Below are 22,629 nucleotides of genomic sequence, written 5' to 3'. Positions count from 1 at the left end.
GAGGCCAGGCTGTGCTATAGAGACGTTTAGGTCTCAGATTGGGTGGCAGTTGAAGAAGTTTTAGGTGTTTTAGGTTGCAGGCTAGAGGTGAGGACTGAGGAATAGAACACTGAGAGTTGTTCATAGCGAAGGAGGTAAGTTTTAATGAAAGAAGTAGAGATTAGAAGGAGCGAGCAGCTACTAGCGTTTTCAGTAGGCATCCCTGACTGATTCCTGGGCTGTAACGTGGGTGAGTGATCAAGAAAGACATCCCCACAACTGACCAGACACCGAGGGAAGAGTCTTCTCTTCTCAAGTCCGTGATCAACATCGGAGTTTTGGAGCAAGAAGCAGAGACTTGTCTCCTCCGGCTTACACGGATAAAGAGTGTCTCTTTGTCTCTACTAGAAGGAGAAAGATGTAAAGGAAAAGAGAAAGAGGGAGAGACTTGTCTCCTTCTCTCTAAAGGAAAAGAGAGAGAAAGAGGGGGAGAGAGAGACTGCTTACCTGATCTGAAGCTGGCGAAAAAACTGTTCTGCACGCAAGGTGTGAGCTGCTGGGCTGGGCTGGGCGGGGCTGGGCTTATGTGTTGAGGTCTCAGGTAGGTCTCTTTACAGAGGGAGAGTGGGGACAGGGGGCTGGTCTCTCCATAGGAGTACCCCCATCCTGGGTTTTCAGTACCAAATGTTAAAACGTGAGCTCTAAATGAAGAAACCACCAAACAGGCTTTGTGTGAGCAACATGGCTGTTTATTCACCTGGGTGAGGGTGGGCTGAGGCAGATAAGCGCGTCAGCAAAGGGCAGAGGGATAGAAGTTGGTTTTATAGGTTTGGGGTAAACAGTGGAAAGTTGCAGAAATAAGTTTAGGGCATTTTTCTGCAAGCTGGGAGTGGGTCGTAGGTTTGCAAGCTGGGAGAGGGTCGCAGGGTGTGGAGTCACCAGGTTGGCCGAGGTCAGTTACAAAATCCAAGGCCTTGTCAACTGAGGCTGGAATAAGAAATAATAGAAGGTCGCAGGTAGGTTAGGCGCCGCAGGGGTTGATCGTTTCTTCTGGGAACTCATCTGGGTGTACGTGCAGCCACAGAGATGACCCTGCCATTCATGGTGGTGAGGCCTTACCACCCACCCCTTCACCCCACCTCCTACAGCCCACCCCCTCCCACCCTCCCAGCCTCACTGACCTTACAGGTCCTCAAACACAACAGGCCTCAGGGCTACCATGCCGACTGTTTCCTTTGCCTGGAATGATCCTCCCATATTGGCATGGCTGGCTCCCTCAATTCCTTCAAGCACGTGTCCAGTGTTGCTCTCTCAGTGAGGCCTACCACCCTGACCAGTGGTCTATCTATATTACAGATAGAGTCTATCTGTAATCGCAACCTCCCAATTCCCACAATTTCCCATCTCCCTTACCCTGCTCTGTTTCCATGCCACTTTATTACCTTCTAATACGTTTATTATGATTTATAGTATTAATTAAATAAAATTTAGTGGGGGAGACAGACAATAAACAGGAAAATAAAAGCATGAGCCTAGGAACATTTAGTCCAGCGGTGAGTGCTCTGATAAAAACAATATCCAGCTGGCGGTGGCTCAAGCCTGTAATCCCAGCACTTTGGGAGGCCGAGGTGGGTGGATCACGAGGTCAAGAGAGCAAGGCCATCCTGGTCAACATGGTGAAACCCCGTCTCTACTAAAAATACAAAAAATTAGCTGGGCATGGTGGCACATGCCTGTAATCCCAGCTACTCAGGAGGCTGAGGCAGGAGAATTGCCTGAACCCAGGAGGTGGAGGTTGCGGTGAGCCGAGATTGCGCCATTGCACTCCAGCCTGGGTAACAAGAGCAAAACTCGGTCTCAATAAAAAACAAACAAACAAACAAACAAACAACAACAATATCTCAGGGATGGGGCGGACTGCAGGCCAGGCTGCTTTACAAAGGTCTGGAGAGGACCTCTGAGCTGAGACTCAAAAGGGGTCCTGAGGAGCGGAGCTGCAGCTCGAGGTGGGACGGGAGAGCACTCTAGGCTGCAGGAACTGCAAAGGCAAAGGCTCTGAGGTGGGAGCCAAGTTCATGGGCAGATGTTTGAGCACACCTCTGGCTTCCAGGGCCTTCCAGAAGCTCCAGTCCCTTGGGTTTGGTTGTGTATTCCTGTGACCTTCACCACAGGCCTCCTCCTGGACCCACTAGGGCAGAGCCTGGGGGCTGCCGGTGGGTTTCAGGCTAAGGAAGTAGAAATGGGTAATTCCCAGAGGCAGAAATCAGCAGACCCAGTGGCCCGGTGGGTGGTCAGGAAAGCTTGTCCGCGCCTCAAGGGCTGTGTAGTAGCCCGCCCTTAGGACGTGCCCAGAGCGAGACCATCCCAGTTTGGATCTGCCGGGGAAGTGGGCCGGCCAGGGAGAGGGGTAGAGGGGGACCAGAGGGGAAGACTGAGTTTTCCGGACGGTGGGCTGGGTCGGAGGCCGGCGGACCGTCTGAGGGGGTCCTCCGGGTTCGAGGCCGCTGGCACCAACCAGTTCTGTGACCCTCTCGGGCCTCAGTTTCCCGCCCTCGCGGATTCCTAGGCGACCTCGCAGATCCTGGGCCTGGTGATTACTGGGCGGGGAAGGGCGGGAACTCGAGCCTCCCGGGCGGGGTCTCCCAGATTCCGCGGCCACGTTTGCGACCCAGGCGGAGGCGCGGGGTCTGAAGCCAGAATCGCTCTCCTGGGCTTCGGTGCGATCGGCAGTGGGAGGTGAGAGTGGGCCCGGCGGGCTCCGGGAGGAGGTGGTCCCGGGGACGTGGCGGGAACGGCCCCGACGCAAGGACACGGAAACCGAGGCGGCAGCCGGGGAGATCCTGACTGAGGTGACCCCTGTTTCAGGGTGACAGCCGGTCGGGGCTCCCCGCAGTGGCCACTGGCCCGGCGGTCCCGCGTCCCCATCCCGCCTCTCCTGCAACAAAAGAATCCAGGAAGACGCAGAGGCGGGCGGGAGGCGGGGTGTGCGGGCGGGTCTGGCCCCCCTGCTGGTGGAGAGGAGGGAGCGCCCTTACCTAGGCGCGGGGGAGTGGAGGGGCACGGCCCACGGGCTGCCCACCCGCTCCATGTGCCCCAGTGCTGGGCCCAGGACCACCAGTGAGGCCACTCCTCTGGCAAACATCTGTGACCTCCTCCTCCCACTTCCTGGGCCACCCCTACTGGAGTGGCCTCTTTCCCTATCCCGGAGCCTGGCTGGTTTTCCTCCATAACCCTTAGCATTACCGGTCCTTATGTTATCTCTTATTTCACTGATTATTATTTCATTAATTTTTTTCTTTTTGAGATAGAGTCTTGCTCTGTCCTCCGGGCTGGAGTGCAGTAGCGCAATCTCGGCTCACTGCAACCTCCGCCTCTCCGGTTCAAGCGATTGTCCTGCGTCAGCCTCCAGGCACGCACCACCACGACCGGCTAATTTTTTGTATTTTTAGTAAAGACGGGGTTTTTATCGTCTTAGCCAGGATGGTCTCGATCTCCTGACCTCGTGATCCACCTGCCTTGGCCTCCCAAAGTACCGGGATTACAGGTGTGAACCACCATGCCCGGCCATTTTCTCGTTACTTTATTAGTATTTATTTTGTGTGCCTACATTGTTTCCTCCATGGGAATGTAGGCTTCAGGAGGGCAGGAGACTTTGTTTTGTCTGCTGATATCTTCCCATTACTTCAACAGATCCCTCCCGAGGGCCTCTCTGAGCCCTGCACAGTGCTGGATATTGGGGTTCTCCTGGGAACCTAGCTGAGTCCCACCCTACGAATTTTGCAGCTGGGAGCAGTGCTTTAACACAAATGACATAATTGTGGGATGAAGGAAACAAACCAGAAATGGCGGGGCGGGGTGGGTCTACTGGTCAGGTGACCTTAGGTCAAGACACCTTGGTGGTCGGGGCCACCTTGGATATGGTGATCATGGAAGGCCTCCCAGATGAGGTGACTTCAGTTAAAGCCACAAAGAAACTGAGTGGCAAGTACTAGAAGGGAAAAGCTAGGAACCATGAGGGCACATAGAGCTTTGACCTGGACTCAGGCAAGGAGCTGAGGTCTGAAGAGTAAAGGACAAGACAAAGGGGACCCGGCCCTTTAAGTTGCTCAGGGGTTCCTGGCTGGGTGGATGGGTAGGGGATTCTCAGGGGTCAGGGAAGGCTTCCTGGTGGAGGCCTTGGTTTCATTAGGCCTTGAAGGCGGAGTAGGAGTTCTCATTCTTTGGGATGAGCTGACTGGGCTTGAGAATTGTTTTGCAGGATCCCTGGGAACCAGGTGGTCCAAGGGCTAAGCTGTGTGGCCAGACAAGAGGTCTCTGCCCTCCCCCAGGGAGCCGGTAAGTGAGTACAGTGTGAGGGATTTGGGAGACCAAGCTCTGTGTCTCATTGGCCATGTAATCTTGGGCAGGATCCGCTCACTGCTGGACTTTGGTTTTCCATGAGTAGGGACAGTTGGACTACATGCCATTCATTGATCCTGGAGGCACTCACACTCAGTGGTTGTGGCTAGCTTTTCTCAGCTATACCTTGGGTTTGTGCCACACTCTTGTTTACAGAGTAGGTTCCGTCTGTCCCTGAAGACTGCAGATTGAGAGAGAAAAATAATGTTTTATTTGTGGAATTAGAGCCCCTTTAAATAATCGGGCCCAGACATATTGAAATGAAACGTCTGTCAAGTCTTAGTCCTCCCTAGAGCTAAAGAATCATCTCTTTTCCTTTTTTCTTTTCTTTTCTTTTTTTTTTTAATGTCAGACCGGTAGTGTGCCCACATGGTAACACAGATCAAAGGCAGCACATCTCACACATGCACATGAACACCCAATCATCACTCATGAACTATAAAAGGTCAAGAATTACCTCTTGAAGCCACTTGCCATGTGGCTCTAGAGTGATAACAAGTAGCCATAAAATGCCGTGCACTGGACACCCTATGGTTCAACAACATATAGCCAGTCACTGATCAATGTTCTTTCTTTTCTTTTTTTTTTTTTTTTTTTTTGAGCAGGAGTTTCGCTCTTGTCAAGCAGGCTGGAGTGCAATGGCACAATCTTGGCTCACTGCAAACTCCACCTCCTGGGAGCAAGCGATTCTCCTGCCTCAGCCTCCCGAGTAGCTAGGTGTCCACCACCAAGCCCAGCTAGTTTTTGTATTTTTAGTAGAGATGGGGTTTCATCATGTTGGCCAGGCTGGTCTCGAACCCCTGAGCTCAGGTGATCCACCTGCCTCAGCCACTCAAAGTACTGGGATTACAGGTGTGAGCCACCACAGCCGGCCAATCAATGTTATTTCTGTAAACAAAGGAGAATTCCTGCCAAATAACTCTGTCATCCTTGCCTCCTCCTGCCTATAAGAAGCTGCTTGTAAGAAAGGCCCACGGCACACCCCACGGCAACTTATGTTTGTTCTGGGCAGTTGTCCTCACTTTGGCTCAAGTAAACTTTTGAAAGTTATATTTTGTGCCTCAGCTTCTGCCTTTAGGTCAATAAGATTCAACTGCTATATGCAAATAAGAGGCCAGTGCAAGCCCAGGAGGGTCATGGAAACCCTGGAGGTTTGGCCTCAGAGTTGGAGTTGAGAGGACCCCAGATTAGGGAATAGTTTAAGCACAATGGTTTCCATGGGTCTGTGATCCCTTTCGCCTCAGCTGGGGCCTGTTACTTTGGATTTTAGAAAGCTTTGCCCAGGTCCTGCCATGACTCCTGTCTGATCCAATCTTGTTATTACCTCCGAGTCTGCTATTGAGATTTTTTTTTGCATGATCCTTACAACAACCCTTGGAGGGAAAAGGAAGGAAAGATGAGTCTACTTCTCAGGAGACATTAGGGGTCTTAGGGACACAGCAAGTGAGTAGGAGCCCCAGGGCTGGGGCTCAGGTCACCTCCAGAGCCAGTGCTTTTCCCCAGGGTGGCATGGAGCTACCTTCCTCTCTGATCAGCTGCCGCTTCTCTCGCCCTACAGTTCTCGTGGAGCCATGAAGCTGAACGAGAGGAGTGTGGCTCACTATGCACTCAGCGACTCCCCAGCAGACCATGTGGGCTTCCTGCGTACCTGGGGGAGCCCAGGGACCCCAGCAACCCCCAGTGGCACTGGCCGAAGATGCTGGTTTGTCCTCAAGGGCAACCTGCTGTTTTCCTTTGAGAGTCGCAAGGGCCGGGCCCCGCTGAGCCTGGTGGTGTTGGAAGGCTGCACAGTGGAACTGGCCGAGGCTCCCGTGCCCGAGGAGTTTGCCTTTGCCATCTGCTTTGATGCCCCCGGAGTGCACCCTCACCTGCTTGCTGCAGAAGGGCCGGCAGCCCAGGAGGCCTGGGTGAAGGCGCTGTCCCGCGCAAGCTTTGGCTATATGCGCCTGGTGGTACGAGAGTTGGAGAGCCAGTTGCAGGACGCACGCCAGAGCCTGGCTTTGCAACATCACTCATCCTGGAAGCCCGCTGCCAGCCGCTGTAAGCTCCAGGCTCGTAACAACCGGTCTGTGGTCCTGGAGAATGGCCACTCCTTCTCCAATGACTGCAGCCCTGTGGGCTTGGTTGAAGAAGCGGGTAGCAGGTCTGCAGGACTGGGGTTGGCTGAGCGGGAGCTACAGGGCCCTGCCAGCCTCCTCTTAGGCAGGGGGCAGAGTCCTGTGTCCCCTGAGACCTCCAATTTCTCTACCCTGCATGACTGGTATGGCCAGGAGATCATGAAGCTGCAGCAGCATTGGCGGCAGAGGGCCCAGGGGAGCCAGCCAGAATGTGAGGAACAGGAAAAGCCCTAAGGCTGGGCACTGTGATTCAGGAAACCAGGGCCAGTTCTTTTTCAGGAGTTAAATGTTTACCCATTTCCAAGGCTGCATTTTGGGAGGTGACGTGGGTTCTCTCCTTCCTGCTATTTAGGCATTCTCCAGGTTCCAGATCCACCTGTGTGTCTGGAAGGGACTGAGGGACCATTCCTGCCATCCTTTTTTATTTCCTGAGGCCCGGAGAGGAAAGGGGCTTGATCAGCTGCCACTGCACCCGGTCCAAACTCCTGACTGCACTGGCCTGACTGCCCCCTCCCAGGGGATATTAATGAAATGCAGGAAGTGGGCAATGTCACCTGAGAGTGTCACAGGCTTGCCCTACCTTTGACCTACACGCCGGACTCTAGAGCTGTAAACTCCAACCTGGGGAGTCTCGTGTGCATTTAAAGCCAAGGTTGGCTGCAGTATTGGCTTGAGACTCTTGACCTTGTCAGAGAAAGTGGATTTACCATGTCATAGGAGTTTCTGGGACTCAGCTCTTCCCAAGAAGGCTGGGAAGATTGGGGATGGCATCCTCACTCAGCAATTCGGGTAGGGCCCTTTGAGGCAGCAAGTCTTTGGCCAGTGAAGAGAGATTTATTCTGCTAAGAATTTGGGGCCCCATCCTTTCTCTCTGGCTGCCCTGTTAACAGATGGTGCTGGACCTTGCCCCAGGAAGGGCTATTAGCTTTTGATGTCAGCAAAATGCCCTCCTGTACTCTGTCCTCAGCAGCCAACTCCTGGAGCTGCCAAGTGAGGGGTTAAAGAAGAGGTGGGGAGACAGTGTGGTTCTCGGGGAAAGTTGGTTGCTCTGGCTCTCAGTCCTGGGCATTCTGGAGCTTGGACACGGGATTCCCAGTTTCCTGTGCTAAAATCTCTCTCCTGGCTGGGCTCGGGTAAAAGTGTTCTTGCAAGTGAAGCTGCTCAAGAAACCACCTGGGAACTCTCATAGCCCTGTTTGTCACCTAGCGTGTACTTGCCAGGACCCCTCCTTGCTACTATTCCCAGCATCCAGCCTGTTTTTTCTTTTTCTGTTTATTTTTTGGAGACAGTTTCTTTTCTGCCGCCCAGGTTGGAGCGCAGTGATGCAATCTCGGTTCACCGCAACCTCCGCCTCCCAGGTTCAAGTGATTCTCCTGTCTCAGCCTCCCGAGTAGCAGGGATTACAGGCGCCCAACACCACGCCTGGCTAATTTTTGTATTTTTAGTAGAGACGGGGGTTTCGCCTTGTTGGCTAGGCTTGTCTCGAACTCCTGACCTCAGGTGATCCACCCATCTCGGCTTTCCAAAGCGCTAGGATTATAGGCATGAGCCACCGCACCGGCCCAAACGTGTTTTTTTCTATTGTTCTGGGAAGCAAAGTGGTGCTGGGTCACCAGAGCCTGACCAGACTGACGCCTTAGAGGTGCGAGGGCAGAGGCTGGGCGGAAGACGCAGAACCCCAGAGGAGACACCCCCTCCCCAGCCTCCGCTACCCTCACTGGGGCCTTGGGCAGGACCGACAGGCACCCAACCAGGACTTAGGCGGAGGTTCACAGCCTCCTACCCCCAGGAGCCTGAGATGCACCCAGGGTGGGCGCCGGGCCAGTTCCCCAGCCCTGCCTGGGAGCCCCGCCCCCACTGCACTTTGCTTTATACACAGATCGCACGGGCCTTTCTTTTTTATTGTTACAGTGCTTGGCACGCGGTTAAAACAGTAGTAAAGCTTTTTCATTATTACTCATTCGGCTCCCTAGGTTTTTTTCCGCAGCCGCTGAGGCCTGCTCTGGCGGTCGGGTGGTCCCAGGCGCGAGAACCCGAACTGCGGCCCTGCCCAGCAGGACGCGAACAGACGCAGCTGGGGCGGCGCGCCGCTCTCGTAACGTCACCACGTAGGCCGGTGACAAACACCTCCCTCTGGCCGCCCCAGGAGGCGCCGACACTAAGCGAGTTGAATGGGCTTCTCGTGTGCTCCTCGAAGTCTCGCGAGGCTTCGAGCGGCGTTCTTCCCGAGGGCGGCACCGGGGCCGGGCGGTGGGGTCCGGGTGCCCGGGCGAGGGGCGGAGCTGCGGGATGGCGTCCGGAGCGGCTCGCTGGCTAGCGTTGGCAGCCGTCAGGTCCGGGGTTCCCCGGAGCGGGCCTAGCTTGAGGAAAGGTGGTGATGTTGCCGCGGCACGGAGCGACCCAGGCCGGAGCCTGGTACCGTCGAGGTCAGTCATCGTTACCCGCAGCGGCGCCATTTTGCCCAAACCAGTCAAAGTGAGTGTCTTCCTGGAGACGGGGCGAAGGGGCTGAGGCCAATCATTGTGGGGAATGCAGGCGGGCGGCGCTGATTGACTGGAGCCAAGGCCAATCATAACGATTACCCTAGAGTGGAAGGCGGGCCAAAAATAAATGCGCTAATGAGTTCCTAATTTTGACAGGTGGGTAGAAAATGGTAGGTAGACAGAAGATGGGGACAAAGGCTGAGGAAGATGACGTTTTACATTAGCTTATTCTGAGAGGTACGGTGCGGTGCTCCTCTGGAGTCAGAAAACTCGGCCCTGTGCATCTAGCTTAGACTGTAATCTAAATCCTGTAATGTCTGCCCTGCCTGTCTCCTAGTTTATGGGATGAAATATGAATTGTGAAAGGACTCTGTAAACAAGGGGTACGTGGGACGCCCCTTATCTTTTTATGAGTCTCCACCTAGTATTTAATTCATAGATTTACAGCCCTGATAGATGTGCAGGGAATTATTACAATCACGGTTTTTCCAAATGAAGAATCAGGCTAGAGCTGTGAAGCCAATATCCAAGGCTTGCGCTGAGGCCGCAGCCTCCCGGTTTCTTGCTGTTACTGTCCCGGCCAGGTCCTATTTTTTTCCACCACTGAACGCTATCACATGCCCTTGAGTTTTTCTAGGGAAAACGGAAACAGTCCCTTATAGCAAACAAAAGTTTGCTTTATGACTGCAGGGCTGTGTGGTATGGGAGTTAAAAAACAAATTCTCGGCCGGGCAGGGTGGCTCAAGCCTGTAATCCCAGCACTTTGGGAGGCCGAGGCGGGTGGATCACGAGGTCAAGAGATCGAGACCATCCTGGTCAACATGGTGAAACCCCGTCTCTACTAAAAATACAAAAATTAGCTGGGCATGGTGGCGTGTGCCTGTAATCCCAGCTACTCAGGAGGCTGAGGCAGGAGAATTGCCTGAACCCAGGAGGCGGAGGTTGCGGTGAGCCGAGATCGCACCATTGCACTCCAGCCTGGGCAACAAGAGCGAAACTCCGTCTCAAAAAAAAAAAAAACAAAAAAACAAACAAAAAAAAAACAACAAAAAAAACACAAATTCTCTTAAAGCTAGTCTAGCCTATGCTAACTCACCCAATTGACTGCAAGGTCCACGTTGGGAAAGAGCTACCTTATCAGAAGGCACAGTGACTTTTTTTAAACTCCGGGAATACAAGAGGAAATGTTGCTCAGATTTTACTGACACTTTCCCAATCTATCTAAATAGTCTTTTAGTGTAAATACATGCCCCCTTTCACACACATTAGTTTCTAAAATTTAATGTGCTTAAATCAAATTTATCAGGCATCAGGGAACCTGTTACTTAATGAATTGTATAGAATATCCCTTCAGTGTACATCTTTTTCTTCCTTTCTTTTTTTTTTTTTTTTTTGAGACGGAGTTTCGCTGTTGTTACCCAGGCTGGAGTGCAATGGCACGATCTCGGCTCACCGCAACCTCCGCCTCCTGGGTTCAGGCAATTCTCCTGCCTCAGCCTCCTGAGTAGCTGGGATTATAGGCACGCGCCACCATGCCCAGCTAATTTTTTGTATTTTTAGTAGAGACGGGGTTTCACCATGTTGACCAGGATGGTCTCGATCTCTTGACCTCGTGATCCACCCGCCTCGGCCTCCCAAAGTGCTGGGATTACAGGCTTGAGCCACCGCGCCCGGCTTTTTTTTTTTTTTTTTTTTTTTTTTTTAACAGAGTTTCACTCTGGTTACGCAGACTGTAGTGTAATGGTGCGATCTTGGCTAACCGCAACCTCTGCCTCCCAGGTGCAAGCAATTCTCCTGCCTCAGCCTCCCGAGTAGCTGGGTTTACAGGCAGGCGCCACCAGGCCCAGCTAATTTTGTATTTGGGGTTTCTTCATGTCAGGCTGCTCTCGAACTCCTGACCTCAGATGATCCGCCCCTGCTTGGCCTCCCAAAGTGCTGGGATTACAGGTGTGAGGCCCCGTGCCCAGCCTTCCTTCACTGTACAACTTTCTGCCATAGGTTTTTGTGTATTTCATGTCTTCAAGTAGAGCTCACTATAGTCCAGCCCGCCTAGTACTGGCGCACCTGTCTGCCTGTAGAGATTTAAAGTAATTAGCAGGCTGTGTCCTAACTTAGCAGGCTGTGTCCTAACTTTAGATGTCTAGGGTGCCTTAGACTTTTCTACTTTTCATCCACTTTGATGGCCATGACAGTCACCTATCTCCTTTTGTTTTTTCTTTTTCTTTTTTATTTTTTTTGAGACGGAGTTTCACTCTTGTTACCCAGGCTGGAGTGCAATGGCGCGATCTGGGCTCACCGCAACCTCCACCTCCTGGGTTCAGGCAATTCTCCTGCCTCAGCCTCCTGAGTAGCTGGGATTACAGGCACCCACCACCATGCCCAGCTAATTTTTTGTATTTTTAGTAGAGACGGGGTTTCACCATGTTGACCAGGATGGTCTCGATCTCTTGACCTCGTGATCCACCCGCCTCGGCCTCCCAAAGTGCTGGGATTACAGGCGTGAGCCACCGTGCCCAGCCTTGTTTTTTCTTTTTCTTTAATCTTGCCTCATTGCAACCTCTGCCTCCCAGGTTCAAGCAATTCTCCTGCCTCAGCCTCCTAAGTAGCTGGGATTACAGGCATGCACCACCACGCCGAGCTAATTTTTTGTATTTTTAGTAGAGACGGGGTTTCACCATGTTGACCAGGATGGTCTCGATCTCTTGACCTCGTGATCCACCCACCTCGGCCTCCCAAAGTGCTGGGATTACAGGCCTGAGACACCACGCCTGGCCCTCTCCTTTTCTAATTCCTTTTCTTGCCCTGAATTCTTCCAAAGATTTTAAAATCAAGTTGCTTATGATGGGTCTGAGTTCCACAGTAGGGAATGTCCATGACAGGGCCAGTTTTTCTTTGGTCTTGCCAGAGGCGGCTCTGGAGCTCACAGCCACCACTCTGACCCTCTGCAGATGTCTTTCGGTCTTCTCCGTGTGTTTTCCATCGTGATCCCCTTTCTCTATGTCGGGACGCTCATTAGCAAGAACTTTGCTGCTCTACTTGAGGAACATGACATTTTTGTTCCAGAGGATGATGATGACGACGACTAACAAGTAAGACTTGCTTTAACTTAGATGGACCAGGAAGCAGGGTGGAGCACGTGTCTGTGATGCAGTGTGGCTTGGTAGCAGCATTTGGACATTGGGGGCAGAAGCTGTAATGAATTGACCCACTTGGTGGCTAATGTTTTTATTTTGCTTTTTCCCTTTATTGGATGAGGACAACTTACTGACTTATACATTCACTGGGGTCTCTTCCAACTAGGTTGGGATCCTAGCCAGCCTTTTCAGTTGCCCTTGATGTATCCCCAATCAACCTACCCATTTTCTTGACAATTTAATATGCCTTACACACATACCACCAGCAGCATCATTTCAGCAGCTATGTGTGGAAATGAAGAAACTGCAAGTGCTTCCCTGTCAGCTCTCGTTACCAAGCTCTCACCACTACATCCTGTCTGTGGGCACCACAGCCTGGTTCATGCATTGCTCACAGACTGCTCCCCTAGCAGTACCAGTCCTTCCCATTCAGCTTCCTGTGTTGACTTCCTGTGCTCTAATACGTACTGCATGGCACCACTGTCAGAGATGAGGACACTCCTGACTCCTTACCTGGCATTCAAGGCTTGCCATGATTTGGTCACGCCTCTTATTCCAGTCTCATCTTCCGTATTTCCAGCCACCCACCGATTCCCAGTATTCACCATTTCTTTTTTTTTTTTTTGAGATGGAGTTTCGCTCTTGTTACCCAGGCTGGAGTGCAATGGCACGATCTCGGCTCACCGCAACCTCTGCCTCCTGGGTTCAGGCAATTCTCCTGCCTCAGCCTCCTGAGTAGCTGGGATTACAGGCACGCGCCACCATGCCCAGCTACTTTTTTGTATTTTTAGTAGAGACGGGGTTTCACCATGTTGACCAGGATGGTCTCGATCTCTTGACCTCGTGATCCACCCGCCTCAGCCTCCCAAAGTGCTGGGATTACAGGCTTGAGCCACCGCACCCGGCCACCATTTCTTAAGGTTGCACACTCATACCCACCCCCAAATACTGGCTCATTGTTCCTCCCACATGGAAGGCTCTTTCCCAGAGGCTCTTTGGGTCTTAATTCTACCCATCCTTCAGTGTCTTTGAAGTCTTCCTTCCTTTCATTTGAAAGTGACTGCTCCTTCCTCTGAGCAACCAGTACCTCTTCAAACACTCAGTTTTGTGTGTCTAAACACACACAAACCAAAATTTTACACCACTCTGAGCTTTCTGCTGGCAGGGGATGTTTTTTATACTTTTGGGCTCCCAGTGCCTGGCCCGTGGTGAATGCCCATTTAACGTATGCATAAATAATCAAATGTGCTCAAAGCTGCCCTTCTCCTGCCATGTTTGATAGAAGCGCTTTGTGGAATTCTTTCAGTGTGTGGATGGAAGACTGCTCTCTTGCCCAGTTCACTGCTGCTTTCCTTTCTTCCAGGAATTACAGAAAGCGGAAAGCACTAACTGAAGAAATGGTGATGCTCTCAGCCTCTCTGCCTTCCCTATTAGCAGGATTCAGGGAAAGCCCTCAACCTCCCAGTCTGGTGAAGCTGCCTCTGTGGTCCATGACTGTATCCCAGATCCCCAGGCTCTGGAAGGCTCCCTGAGATGTGCTGTCCACAAAGCACTGGACTAACAAACAATCACATTAAGAATAAACATAATTGCCAGCTGTTTGTGATTGAATGATGGCTGCAATTTCTCAGTATGTGTAGGCTCTGGTTGGTGCGGTTCTCTCTGCTGTCGTTTATGAGAGAAACATAGGCCTAGAGTATCCAGGTTTCACTGGAGCCTGGTGAACTATTCTGGAGGCCTGGGAACTATTTTCATTGTTTACAAAAGCCCAGCAGAAACTGTCCGTTTTCCCTTAAGAAAGCTAATGGGCGGGGGCCGGGTGCGGTGGCTCACGCCTGTAATCCCAGCACTTTGGGAGGCCAAGGCGGGTGGATCACGAGGTCAAGAGATCGAGACCATCCTGGTCAACATGGTGAAACCCCGTCTCTACTAAAAATACAAAACATTAGCTTGGCGTGGTGGCGTGTGCCTGTAATCCCAGCTACTCAGGAAGCTGAGGCAGGAGAATTGCCTGAACCCAGGAGGCGGAGGTTGCAGTGAACCGAGATCGTGCCATTGCACTCCAGCCTGGGTAACAAGAGCGAAACTCTGTCTCAAAAAAAAAAAAAAAAAAAAAAAAAAAAGAAAGCTAATGGGCTACTAAAGCCTCAAGCCATTCTGTGTTCAGTGCCAGTCATGAGAGCTTTGCTTGTTACATACAACTACTTAAATATGACTAGAATGATTGAAAACTTTGGTTCTGTGATATTAGGATATACGTAGGTTTTCATCTGTTTCCTGGCTTATAACCATCCCCCAAAGCCCTTGTTACAGGCTTTTCTTACAACGTTGGGCACTTCAGGCCTCAGAAAACAGCAGTTCTCTTTCTTGGACCTTCTAACCTCTTTCACCTGCTTTTTCTCCCCAAGGCAGGCCTAGAAACCAAAAGTGTAACTTTTAGTTTATATAAACTTCCTTTGCCTTTCTGTCTTCGAGTTGGCTATAAAAAGAATTCTCCGACCTACCCTGTCTGAGTTTAGGTCATGAGACCCCCCATTTCAGAAGGGATTCTGCCCCATACCTGGGAGGAAGAAATGTAGACAGGCCTTGCTGGACTTCCCTGCTCTGTATTAGACCATGCCTCTTTTGCCAATCCGACTTCTCCACCGTTGTCCATGCTTCAATCTCCATAAAAGTCCCAAAAGGACAGGTTCAGAGAGCTTCCAGAGAGCAGAACACTTAGTTTATCAAAGTGGCATGCCTGGAGAGGACATGGAAGCTCCATGCCCCTTCCTTCACACTTCACCCTATGCATCTCTTCGTCTGTATCTTTTGTGATATCCTTTATAATGAACCAGTAAACCTACCGAAGTATTCCTGAGTTCTGCGAGCTGCTCCAGCAAATTAAAAAGGTGGTCATGGGAAGCTCAACTTGAAGATGGTCAGAAGTTCTGAAGGCTTGGACTTGAGAATGTTGTCTAAAGAAAGTGGAAGCAGTCTTGTGGGGCTGAGCCTTGTGGGATCTGATGCTATCTCCAGGTAGATAGTGTTGGAAGTGAATTGGAGGACAGCCAGCTGGTGTCTGCTGGACAACTACTTGCTTAGTGTGGGGAGAAACCCTCATGTTTGACCAGAGTCTTTTTTTTTTTTGACATAGCATTTCACTTTTGTTGCCAAGGCTGGAGTGCAATGGTGCCATCTTGGCTCACCAAAACCTCTGCCTCCCAAGTAGCTGGGATTACAGGTGTGCACCTCCACACCCAACTAATTTTGTATTTTTAGTAAAGACAGGGTTTCTCTGTGTTGGTCAGGCTGGTCTTGAACTCCTGACCTCAGGTGATCTGCCTGCCTCAGCCTCTCAAAGTGCTGGGATTTCAGGCGTGAGCCACTGCACCTGGCCTAATCACAGGATTCTTTTTTTTTTTTTTTTTTGAGACGGAGTTTCACTCTTGTTACCCAGGCTGGAGTGCAATGGCGCGATCTCGGCTCACCGCAACCTCCGCCTCCTGGGTTCAAGCAATTCTCCTGCCTCAGCCTCCTGAGTAGCTGGGATTACAGGCACGTGCCACCATGCCCAGCTAATTTTTTGTATTTTTAGTAGAGACGGGGTTTCACCATGTTGACCAGGATGGTCTCGATCTCTCGACCTCGTGATCCACCCGCCTCAGCCTCCCAAAGTGCTGGGATTACAGGCTTGAGCCACCGCGCCTGGCTAATCACAGGATTCTTATGTGATTATTGTTGTTCAGTGAGAGAACAAAAAAACGCTTTTTTTCCCTCAAGTTGCTTAGGTTAAAAGCTTATAAAGGGATCCCTAATGTCCTAAGTTTTGGAACCATGTACAATGGCTGATGCCTGTAATCTCAACACTTTGGGAGGCTGAGGCAGGAGGATCACTTGAGCCCAGGAGTTGAAGACCAGTGTAAGTGCGGTGGCTCATGGCAGCACTTTGGGAGGCCAAGGCAGGTGGATCGCTTGAGGTCAAAAGATCAAGACTAGCCTGGCCAACGTAGTGAAACCCCAACTTTACTAAAAATATAAAACTAGCTGGACGTGGTCGTACACTCCTGTAATTCCAGCTACTTGGGAGGCTGAGGCAGGGAGAATTGCTTGAACTGGGAGGTGGAGGGTGCAGTGAGCCAAGATTGCACCACTGTACTCCAGCCTGGGCAACAAGAGTGAAACACTGTCTCAAAAAAAAGAAAAAAGGCTGGGCGCAGTGGCTCACACCTGTAATCCCAGCACTTTGGGAGGCCGAGGTGGGCAGATCACCTGAGGTCAGGAGTTTGAGACCAGTCTGGCCAACATGGAGAAACTCATCTCTTGAAAAAAAAGAAGAAAAAAAAATATATATGTATGTAAAGTTTCTGGGTGTTAAAAAAAAAAAAAAACGCCTGGGCAATGGAAAGACCCCATCTCTACCCAAAAAAAAAAAAAAGTATAGGAATCCTCAGTGATCACAGCTATAGATACCAAACGCACTTCTCTATCATTTGGATTGCCCTGGGAAGGATGAGAGAAGACCATCATCCAAACAGAGATCAGTTCTTGAACCGGGGTTGATACTGTTTATTCTCCTGCCACTAAGAGGTACCCCAGAGTTTACAAAGACAGTAGGAATATTTCTATTCTCCGTATGTATATTGAACAGCTGTGCACCTAGCAGGGTGCCTGAGTAGGAAGTTAAGTTCATTTTAAGGGCTGGAGCTTGTTACAAGTAGTGGAGCCAGGCCTTTGCGCATCCATTTTCTTCAGAACCCAGGGAAAACTAGCCCATCTTGTCAGCTCTAGTTTTGCACATGTTAGTGCTGCTCTCATCCCTCTCTGACAGCAAGAGCTGGCTAATTTTGGATCATCTGTGGCCTGACACTAAGGTGTCTAATCACAGGGGCTGTAGAAACAACTACATTAACAAGTCATCCAGCCTCACACCCAGTGTGACAGTTTTTGAACAGATGGCCTCCTTCCTTCCTGTTTACTGACATGCAAGGCTCTGAGAAAAAGAATTCAATCCAATTTACAGCAAACACCACATTTCAAGAAAAGAGAAAGAACAGGTGGTGTGTATACCAAGGCCCCACTTGTTCAGGCAAAAAGAGGCTGCAGAAAATTGGTTCATCAATGGCAGTCTATCGTGAAGTGACCATCATATAGTGAGTTTATTTATTCTCCAAAATAACATGAACATGCACCTTTCCACTGCATGACTTCATGGGTCATGGCCAACATAGAACTTGGATAAGAAATCCTTTGGCCTTGGCTCTTCTGTTTCATGGAAGAACCGCATGATGTGTGTCCGCTGCTTCCATACGTTAATCGTTTCTTCCAGTTCCATCTTTCCCTGAAGAGTGAGGAAAGAGGTCATCAGTCAAAGTGGTCAAGCTGAAGGCATATGACACTGAAGGCCAGGATTCTATTCTCTGTTCAGCATGGACTTGTTGAGTGACCTTGGGCAAGTAACTACTCTGTCTGGGCAAAGTTCCTATCTCTGGACAATGAGGTGGTTGGGCTAAATTCTTTCTGAGACCTTTTAAAGATTCTTTAACTCCGTGGTTAACTGGTACCAAGAGGAGAAACATAGGTTAACAGGCTCCTATCCCATGACTACCTAACCTAACTGGCTTAACTTATGCTTCTGCTTATCATTTCTTCTGTTACCGACTGGTTCATGCTGAAGCTCCTATGGATGCTAATGTGACTGGCCAGGCGGACAGAATCAGCCCCAGGATTTGACCCAATTTATACAGGACGCATAACCAGCCAACTGCCTCCTCCAGCTGTAAGCTGGCATCTAGAGGAAGTGGTAACTTCCAGGGATGAGGTTCAAGAAGAGTTCAAACTTTCCTCCCTTTTGTCTTTTTTTGGTTATAAAATGCAAGCCCCAGTGGATGTTCCCTTGATCAATCTTATCTATTTAAGCCAGGTGATAATCTCCAAGTTCAACTATTTCTCTGAAACACAGCAATAATCACTGCTGAACCAGTAACTGCTTTCTAAACACCTGGAGACAAAATGTTCATTTGGAAAGACTAGTTTTGCAGACTAGTTGGCTGATCTTTTAAATTGGTCAGGGAGGGTCAGTTACCTTAATGACCAGAAGATCAACCACTCTGGGGTCTGTGACATGGGCATTCTTCATAAACATTTCTCTGACTTTATCTCGTCCCTTTTTCACAGTGATGTCCAGCTGGAATTGGTGCACTAGAGAGAAAAACATGATTCAGGGTAGAAATTGTACGGTTAAAACATGTTTTTAAAACCTAGAGTCAAAGGATATTCATTGAACACATACAGGTTGCCCACCATTCCTTCACTAAAAATTAGCCTGACCCTGGGCTAGGTGACTTGTGATTCATGGCATTTGCTCTCAAGGAACTTATTATTTTGTTTGGGGAAAAAGACCACGGAATTTGAAGAGGCAGTAAAGCATTGTTCAAGAGTTTGAACAACTTGGGTTCAAATCCCAACGCTGTTAGCTGTATGATCATCTGTAAGTTAACTTTCTTGTGCCTGAGTGTATTAAAAAAAAATTTTTTTTAAGAGACAGGGTCTTGCTCTGTTGCGAAGGCTGGAATGCAGTGGTATGATCAGAGCTCCCTTCAGCCTTGAACTCCTGGGGTCCCCTGATGCTCCTGTCTCTCAGCCCCCCAGCAAGTTGCTAGGATTACATGTGTGAGCCATTGTGCCTGGCTGAGTGGACTTATCAATGAAATGAAGACAGTAACAGCACATAGAACTCTGATGGAGATTTCATGAGACAATGCAAAATGCTCACAATACTGCCTCACATGGCATAAGCTCTCAATAGATGTTAGCTTTGTTTTAGTGAGACGGAGTCTTGCTCTGTCATCAGGCTGGAGTGCAGTGGCTCCATTCCTGCTCACTGCAATCTCTGCCTCCCGGGTTCAAGCAATTCTCCTGCCTCAGCCTCCTGAGTAGCTGGGACTATAGGTGCGTGCCACCACGCCCAACTAATTTTTGTAGTAGCATTATTTTTATATGGAACAATCAGCAAAAGAAAACAGGATTGAAACTGATAATGTAAAATGATGTGACCTAGGCTATTAATTACTATACAAACTTTGTGTTGAGGGAGAACTGCTAGGGGGTTACACAGGTCAGGGAGGCTTCAATCCAACAAGCAGTTAATACCGTCTTAGGTTACTTGGTGGAAGCAAAGTTTATGATGTAGCTCCACTTGTCTAGGTGTTACATTCTGACTGGAGAGACAGCCAGCTAGGACAATAACCATAAAATCATAATATTCAACAACCCCTGATTAAGCTCCTAAAATAATGGCAAAGACGCAGTGACCTGGAACTTTGGATGAGGCGTAAGGATGTCTTTTGAAAATTAGGTTTTAGGCTGGGCAAGGTGGCTCACACCTGTAATCCTAGCACTTTGGGAGGCCGAGGTGGGTGGATTACCTGAGGTCAGGAGTTCAAGACCAGCCTGGCAAACATGGTGAAACCGTCTCTACTGAAAATACCAAAATTAGCCGGGAGTGGTGGTGCACATCTGTAATCCCTATAAATAACAAAAATAACAAAAACAACAGCAGCAGCTAACATTTAATGAGAGTTAAATATGCACCAAGCCCTGTTCTAAGCGCGCGCGCCTTCTCTCTCTCTATACACACACACACACACACACACACACACACACACACACACACACACACATATTTTGAGACAGAGTCTCACTCTGTTGCCCAGGCTGGCGGTTCAAGCGATTCTCCTGCCTCAATCTCCTGAGTAGCTGGAATTACAGGCGCGTGCCACCACACCCAGCTTATTTTTTGTATTTTTAGTAGAGACAGGTTTCACCATGTTGGTCAGGCTAGTCTTGAACTCCTGACCCTGTGATCTGCCCACCTTGACCTCCCAAAGCGCTGGGATTACAGGCATGAGCCACCATGCCGGCCAGCACTCTAGATATTTTCACTTAATACAGTAACTTTCTGAAGAAGGCACTATTATTCCCATTTTAAAGATGAGAAAACTGAGGAACAGATTAAATAACCGACCCATGGTCACAGATCTGGTTTTTGAGGGCAGCACCTGGAGAAAAGTCCATGCTCCTAACCAGCACATTCTACCGCTTTTCACATACACATGCAGTGACTTGACAGCTCTGAGGAGTGCCACCATGCTCCAGCTCACTCCAAAACATCTCCTTCTCAGACTAGCATGACCAGCCATGTGAAAACACATCAAGTCAGGCCGGGTGCAGCGGCTCATGCCTGGGGCCCAACATGGTGAAACTGTCTCTACTAAAAATACAAAAATTAGCCGGGCATGGTGGTGCACGCCTGTAGTCTCACCTACAGAGGCTGAGGCAGGAGAGTTGCTTGAACCCAGGAGGCGGACATTGCAGTGAGCAGAAATCCGGCCACTAGACTCCAGCCTGGGCAGCAGAGCAAGACTCTGTCTTAAAATAAATAAAACACACCAAGTTGGCCAGGCACGGTGGCTCACAACAGTAATCCCAGCATTTTGGGAGGCAGAGGCGGGCGGATCACAAGGTCTAGAGATTGAGACCATCCTGGCCAACATGGCGAAACTCCATCTTTACAAAAAAAAAAAATTAGGGCCAGGCACGGTGGCTCGTGCCTGTAATCCTAGCACTTTGGGAGGCTGAGGTGGGTGGATCACCTAAGGTCAGGAGTTCAAGACCAGCCTGGTCATCATGGTGAAACCCCATCTTAAAAAAAAAAAAAACAGGCCGGGCACGGTGGCTCAAGCCTGTAATCCCAGCACTTTGGGAGGCCGAGACGGGTGGATCACGAGGTCAAGAGATCGAGACCATCCTGGTCAACATGGTGAAACCCCGTCTCTACTAAAAATACAAAAAATCAGCTGGGCATGGTGGCGTGTGCCTGTAATCCCAGCTACTCAGGAGGCTGAGGCAGGAGAATTGCCTGAACCCAGGAGGCGGAGGTTGCGGTGAGCCGAGATTGTGCCATTGCACTCCAGCCTGGGCAACAAGAGCGAAACTCCGTCTCAAACAAACAAACAAACAAACATCAAGTCAAATAAAGAAAATAACAAAATATTGACAGTCCTTGACATTTGTACTGCCCTTGAAAGTTTAGAGGGAATTTTCCCCAACCCTTCTTTCATCCAGTACAGTGGGCAGCACTGAGAGGGATACCGAGGTAGGAAAACAGCTTCTGCACTCGGGGAGCCTATACACAAATGCTTCAGACTAACAGACGAGTTCTGCCACCTGAGGGAGAGGTTAGCAGGGAGCAGGCCAGTAGCGGGGAGGAGGAAGAATTCCAGGAATACTAGGGGCAGGTAGAGTTTGGGAGCAAGGTTTGGGAAACTGGAGGGGAAGTGAGGCCATTTCAGGTGGAGGGACTGGAAAAGGGACTCTTGCGAAAGTCACCTCCCTGCTGTGGTCCAGTTCATTTTTCTGTGAGGGGAGTGGGAAATGAATGACCGCTGAGATCCTATGGCCACTTTGCTTATAAAACCTAACGGTGATGGGTAAGGTGGCTCAGGTCTGTAATCCCAGCACTTTGAGAGGCCAAGGCGGGCAGATAACCTGAGGTCCGGAGTTCGAGACCAGCCTGGCCAACATGATGAAATCCTGTCTCTACTATAAAAATACAAAAATTAGCCCGGTGTGCTGGCGCACGCCTGTAGTCCCAGATACTCGAAAGGCTGAGGCAGGATAATCTCTTGAACTCAGGAGGTGGAGGCTGCAGTGAGCCGAGATCGTGCCACTGCGCTCCAGCCTCGGCGACAGAGTGAGACTCGGTTTCAAACAAAGAAAAAATCTAACGGGCATCTGTAATCATACTCTGCAACTCTAGACTTCGCGTTCCAGGTACACCAGTGGCTCTGTCTGGGTGCAGGGCACACCACTTCGCCTCTCCGTGCCTCCGCTGCCTCACCTACAAAATAACTGTGTCACTGACAGTCCTCGTCCTCCCGCCCAGCGGCTCGGTAACATCTACGGGGGACAAAAGAAATCAAAGCTCCGAAGGCGCCGTACGGATGCTGGGTCCGGCCCAAAGTAGGCTCGGACCCTCTTCCTCTAAAGCACCCGCAGTCGCTTCTGAGTTCGGCCCGTGAGAAATCCCGGCCCGGTGGCTACGACCTTGAGCGGCGGCCTCCGGATCCCCACGTGCGCCGCTACCTCTCACCCGTGTGCGGCACCTCCCGATACCAGGCGCGGTAGAGCTCGCGCACTCTTCGCTTGGCCTCGTTCATGTCCCGACTGAAAATGGGCTTCACAGAAGTGCTGGCGGTAGTCGCAGCTCGGCGGACACCGATCCCCGCCATCTTGCCAAAACACCCACTCCACAACTCCACCCCTTCGCGAGCAGCGCGTCCCGCCTCTACGCTGGGTGGGCGGGAGGACGACTGTAAGGCTCTCCGATTGGCTAGGAAGCCTCTCTCTTAGGTGGGCGAGTGGTGGGGCTGCGCATGCTCATTTACAGAAGCGCCGCTTGGCCGTTGGGCCGCCCACCCGTCGCTCTGACGTGCGGGCGCCGCGCAAGGTGGTAGCTGGGTCTGGCGCCGGCGCTGG

The 22,629-nt window shown here is 50.6% G+C and overlaps 3 protein-coding genes, 1 long non-coding RNA gene and 1 other non-coding gene across 8 annotated transcripts in view; 3 read left to right on the top strand and 2 right to left on the bottom strand.

Moving 5' to 3' along the window:
• Window positions 1-1,330: 1,330 nt before the first annotated feature.
• On the top strand, window positions 1,331-8,555 carry PHETA2 (PH domain containing endocytic trafficking adaptor 2). 3 transcript variants are annotated; one of them, XM_010343394.3, is made up of 3 exons: window positions 1,331-2,715; window positions 4,238-4,314; window positions 5,936-8,555. In XM_010343394.3, the coding sequence occupies exon 3, from the start codon at window positions 5,949-5,951 to the stop codon at window positions 6,726-6,728; it is 780 nt and encodes a 259-aa protein (XP_010341696.3). In that variant the 5' UTR covers window positions 1,331-2,715; window positions 4,238-4,314; window positions 5,936-5,948; the 3' UTR covers window positions 6,729-8,555. The 3 variants fall into 3 exon arrangements, with proteins under 3 accessions (XP_010341696.3, XP_003932862.3, XP_074247298.1); XM_003932813.4 differs by lacking the exon at window positions 4,238-4,314; XM_074391197.1 differs by lacking the exon at window positions 1,331-2,715 and having other exon boundaries at window positions 2,767-4,314.
• Window positions 4,724-4,825, bottom strand: LOC120361529 (small nucleolar RNA U13). The gene has a single exon (XR_005577710.1). It is a non-coding gene; the product is annotated as a small nucleolar RNA U13 (small nucleolar RNA).
• Window positions 8,556-8,710: 155 nt separating the features above from the next.
• Window positions 8,711-13,722, top strand: SMDT1 (single-pass membrane protein with aspartate rich tail 1). 2 transcript variants are annotated; one of them, XM_010343393.3, is made up of 3 exons: window positions 8,711-8,920; window positions 11,883-12,066; window positions 13,475-13,722. In XM_010343393.3, the coding sequence occupies exons 1-2, from the start codon at window positions 8,784-8,786 to the stop codon at window positions 12,061-12,063; spliced, it is 318 nt and encodes a 105-aa protein (XP_010341695.1). In that variant the 5' UTR covers window positions 8,711-8,783; the 3' UTR covers window positions 12,064-12,066; window positions 13,475-13,722. The 2 variants fall into 2 exon arrangements, with proteins under 2 accessions (XP_010341695.1, XP_003932861.1); XM_003932812.4 differs by having other exon boundaries at window positions 8,713-8,969; window positions 11,926-12,066.
• A 3,503-nt stretch (window positions 13,723-17,225) lies between these two features.
• On the bottom strand, window positions 17,226-22,429 carry NDUFA6 (NADH:ubiquinone oxidoreductase subunit A6). Its single transcript, XM_003932811.3, has 3 exons — window positions 22,244-22,429; window positions 18,176-18,291; window positions 17,226-17,431 (listed from the first exon to the last, which is right to left on the bottom strand). The coding sequence occupies exons 1-3, from the start codon at window positions 22,380-22,382 to the stop codon at window positions 17,300-17,302; spliced, it is 387 nt and encodes a 128-aa protein (XP_003932860.1). The 5' UTR covers window positions 22,383-22,429; the 3' UTR covers window positions 17,226-17,299.
• A 7-nt stretch (window positions 22,430-22,436) lies between these two features.
• The window catches only part of LOC101028406 (uncharacterized), a 33,307-nt gene continuing 33,114 nt past the window's right edge, over window positions 22,437-22,629 (top strand). Inside the window, exon 1 of the long non-coding RNA XR_012515509.1 lies at window positions 22,437-22,629. This exon is cut by the window's right edge and continues 531 nt beyond it. This is a non-coding gene — a long non-coding RNA (uncharacterized LOC101028406).

Source organism: Saimiri boliviensis, chromosome 21 (genome assembly GCF_048565385.1).
Source record: "Saimiri boliviensis isolate mSaiBol1 chromosome 21, mSaiBol1.pri, whole genome shotgun sequence".
NCBI classification, from domain to species: Eukaryota; Metazoa; Chordata; class Mammalia; order Primates; family Cebidae; genus Saimiri; species Saimiri boliviensis.
The sequence above is the reverse complement of the archived record's forward strand: the minus strand, read 5'-3'. Positions and strand labels throughout refer to the sequence as shown.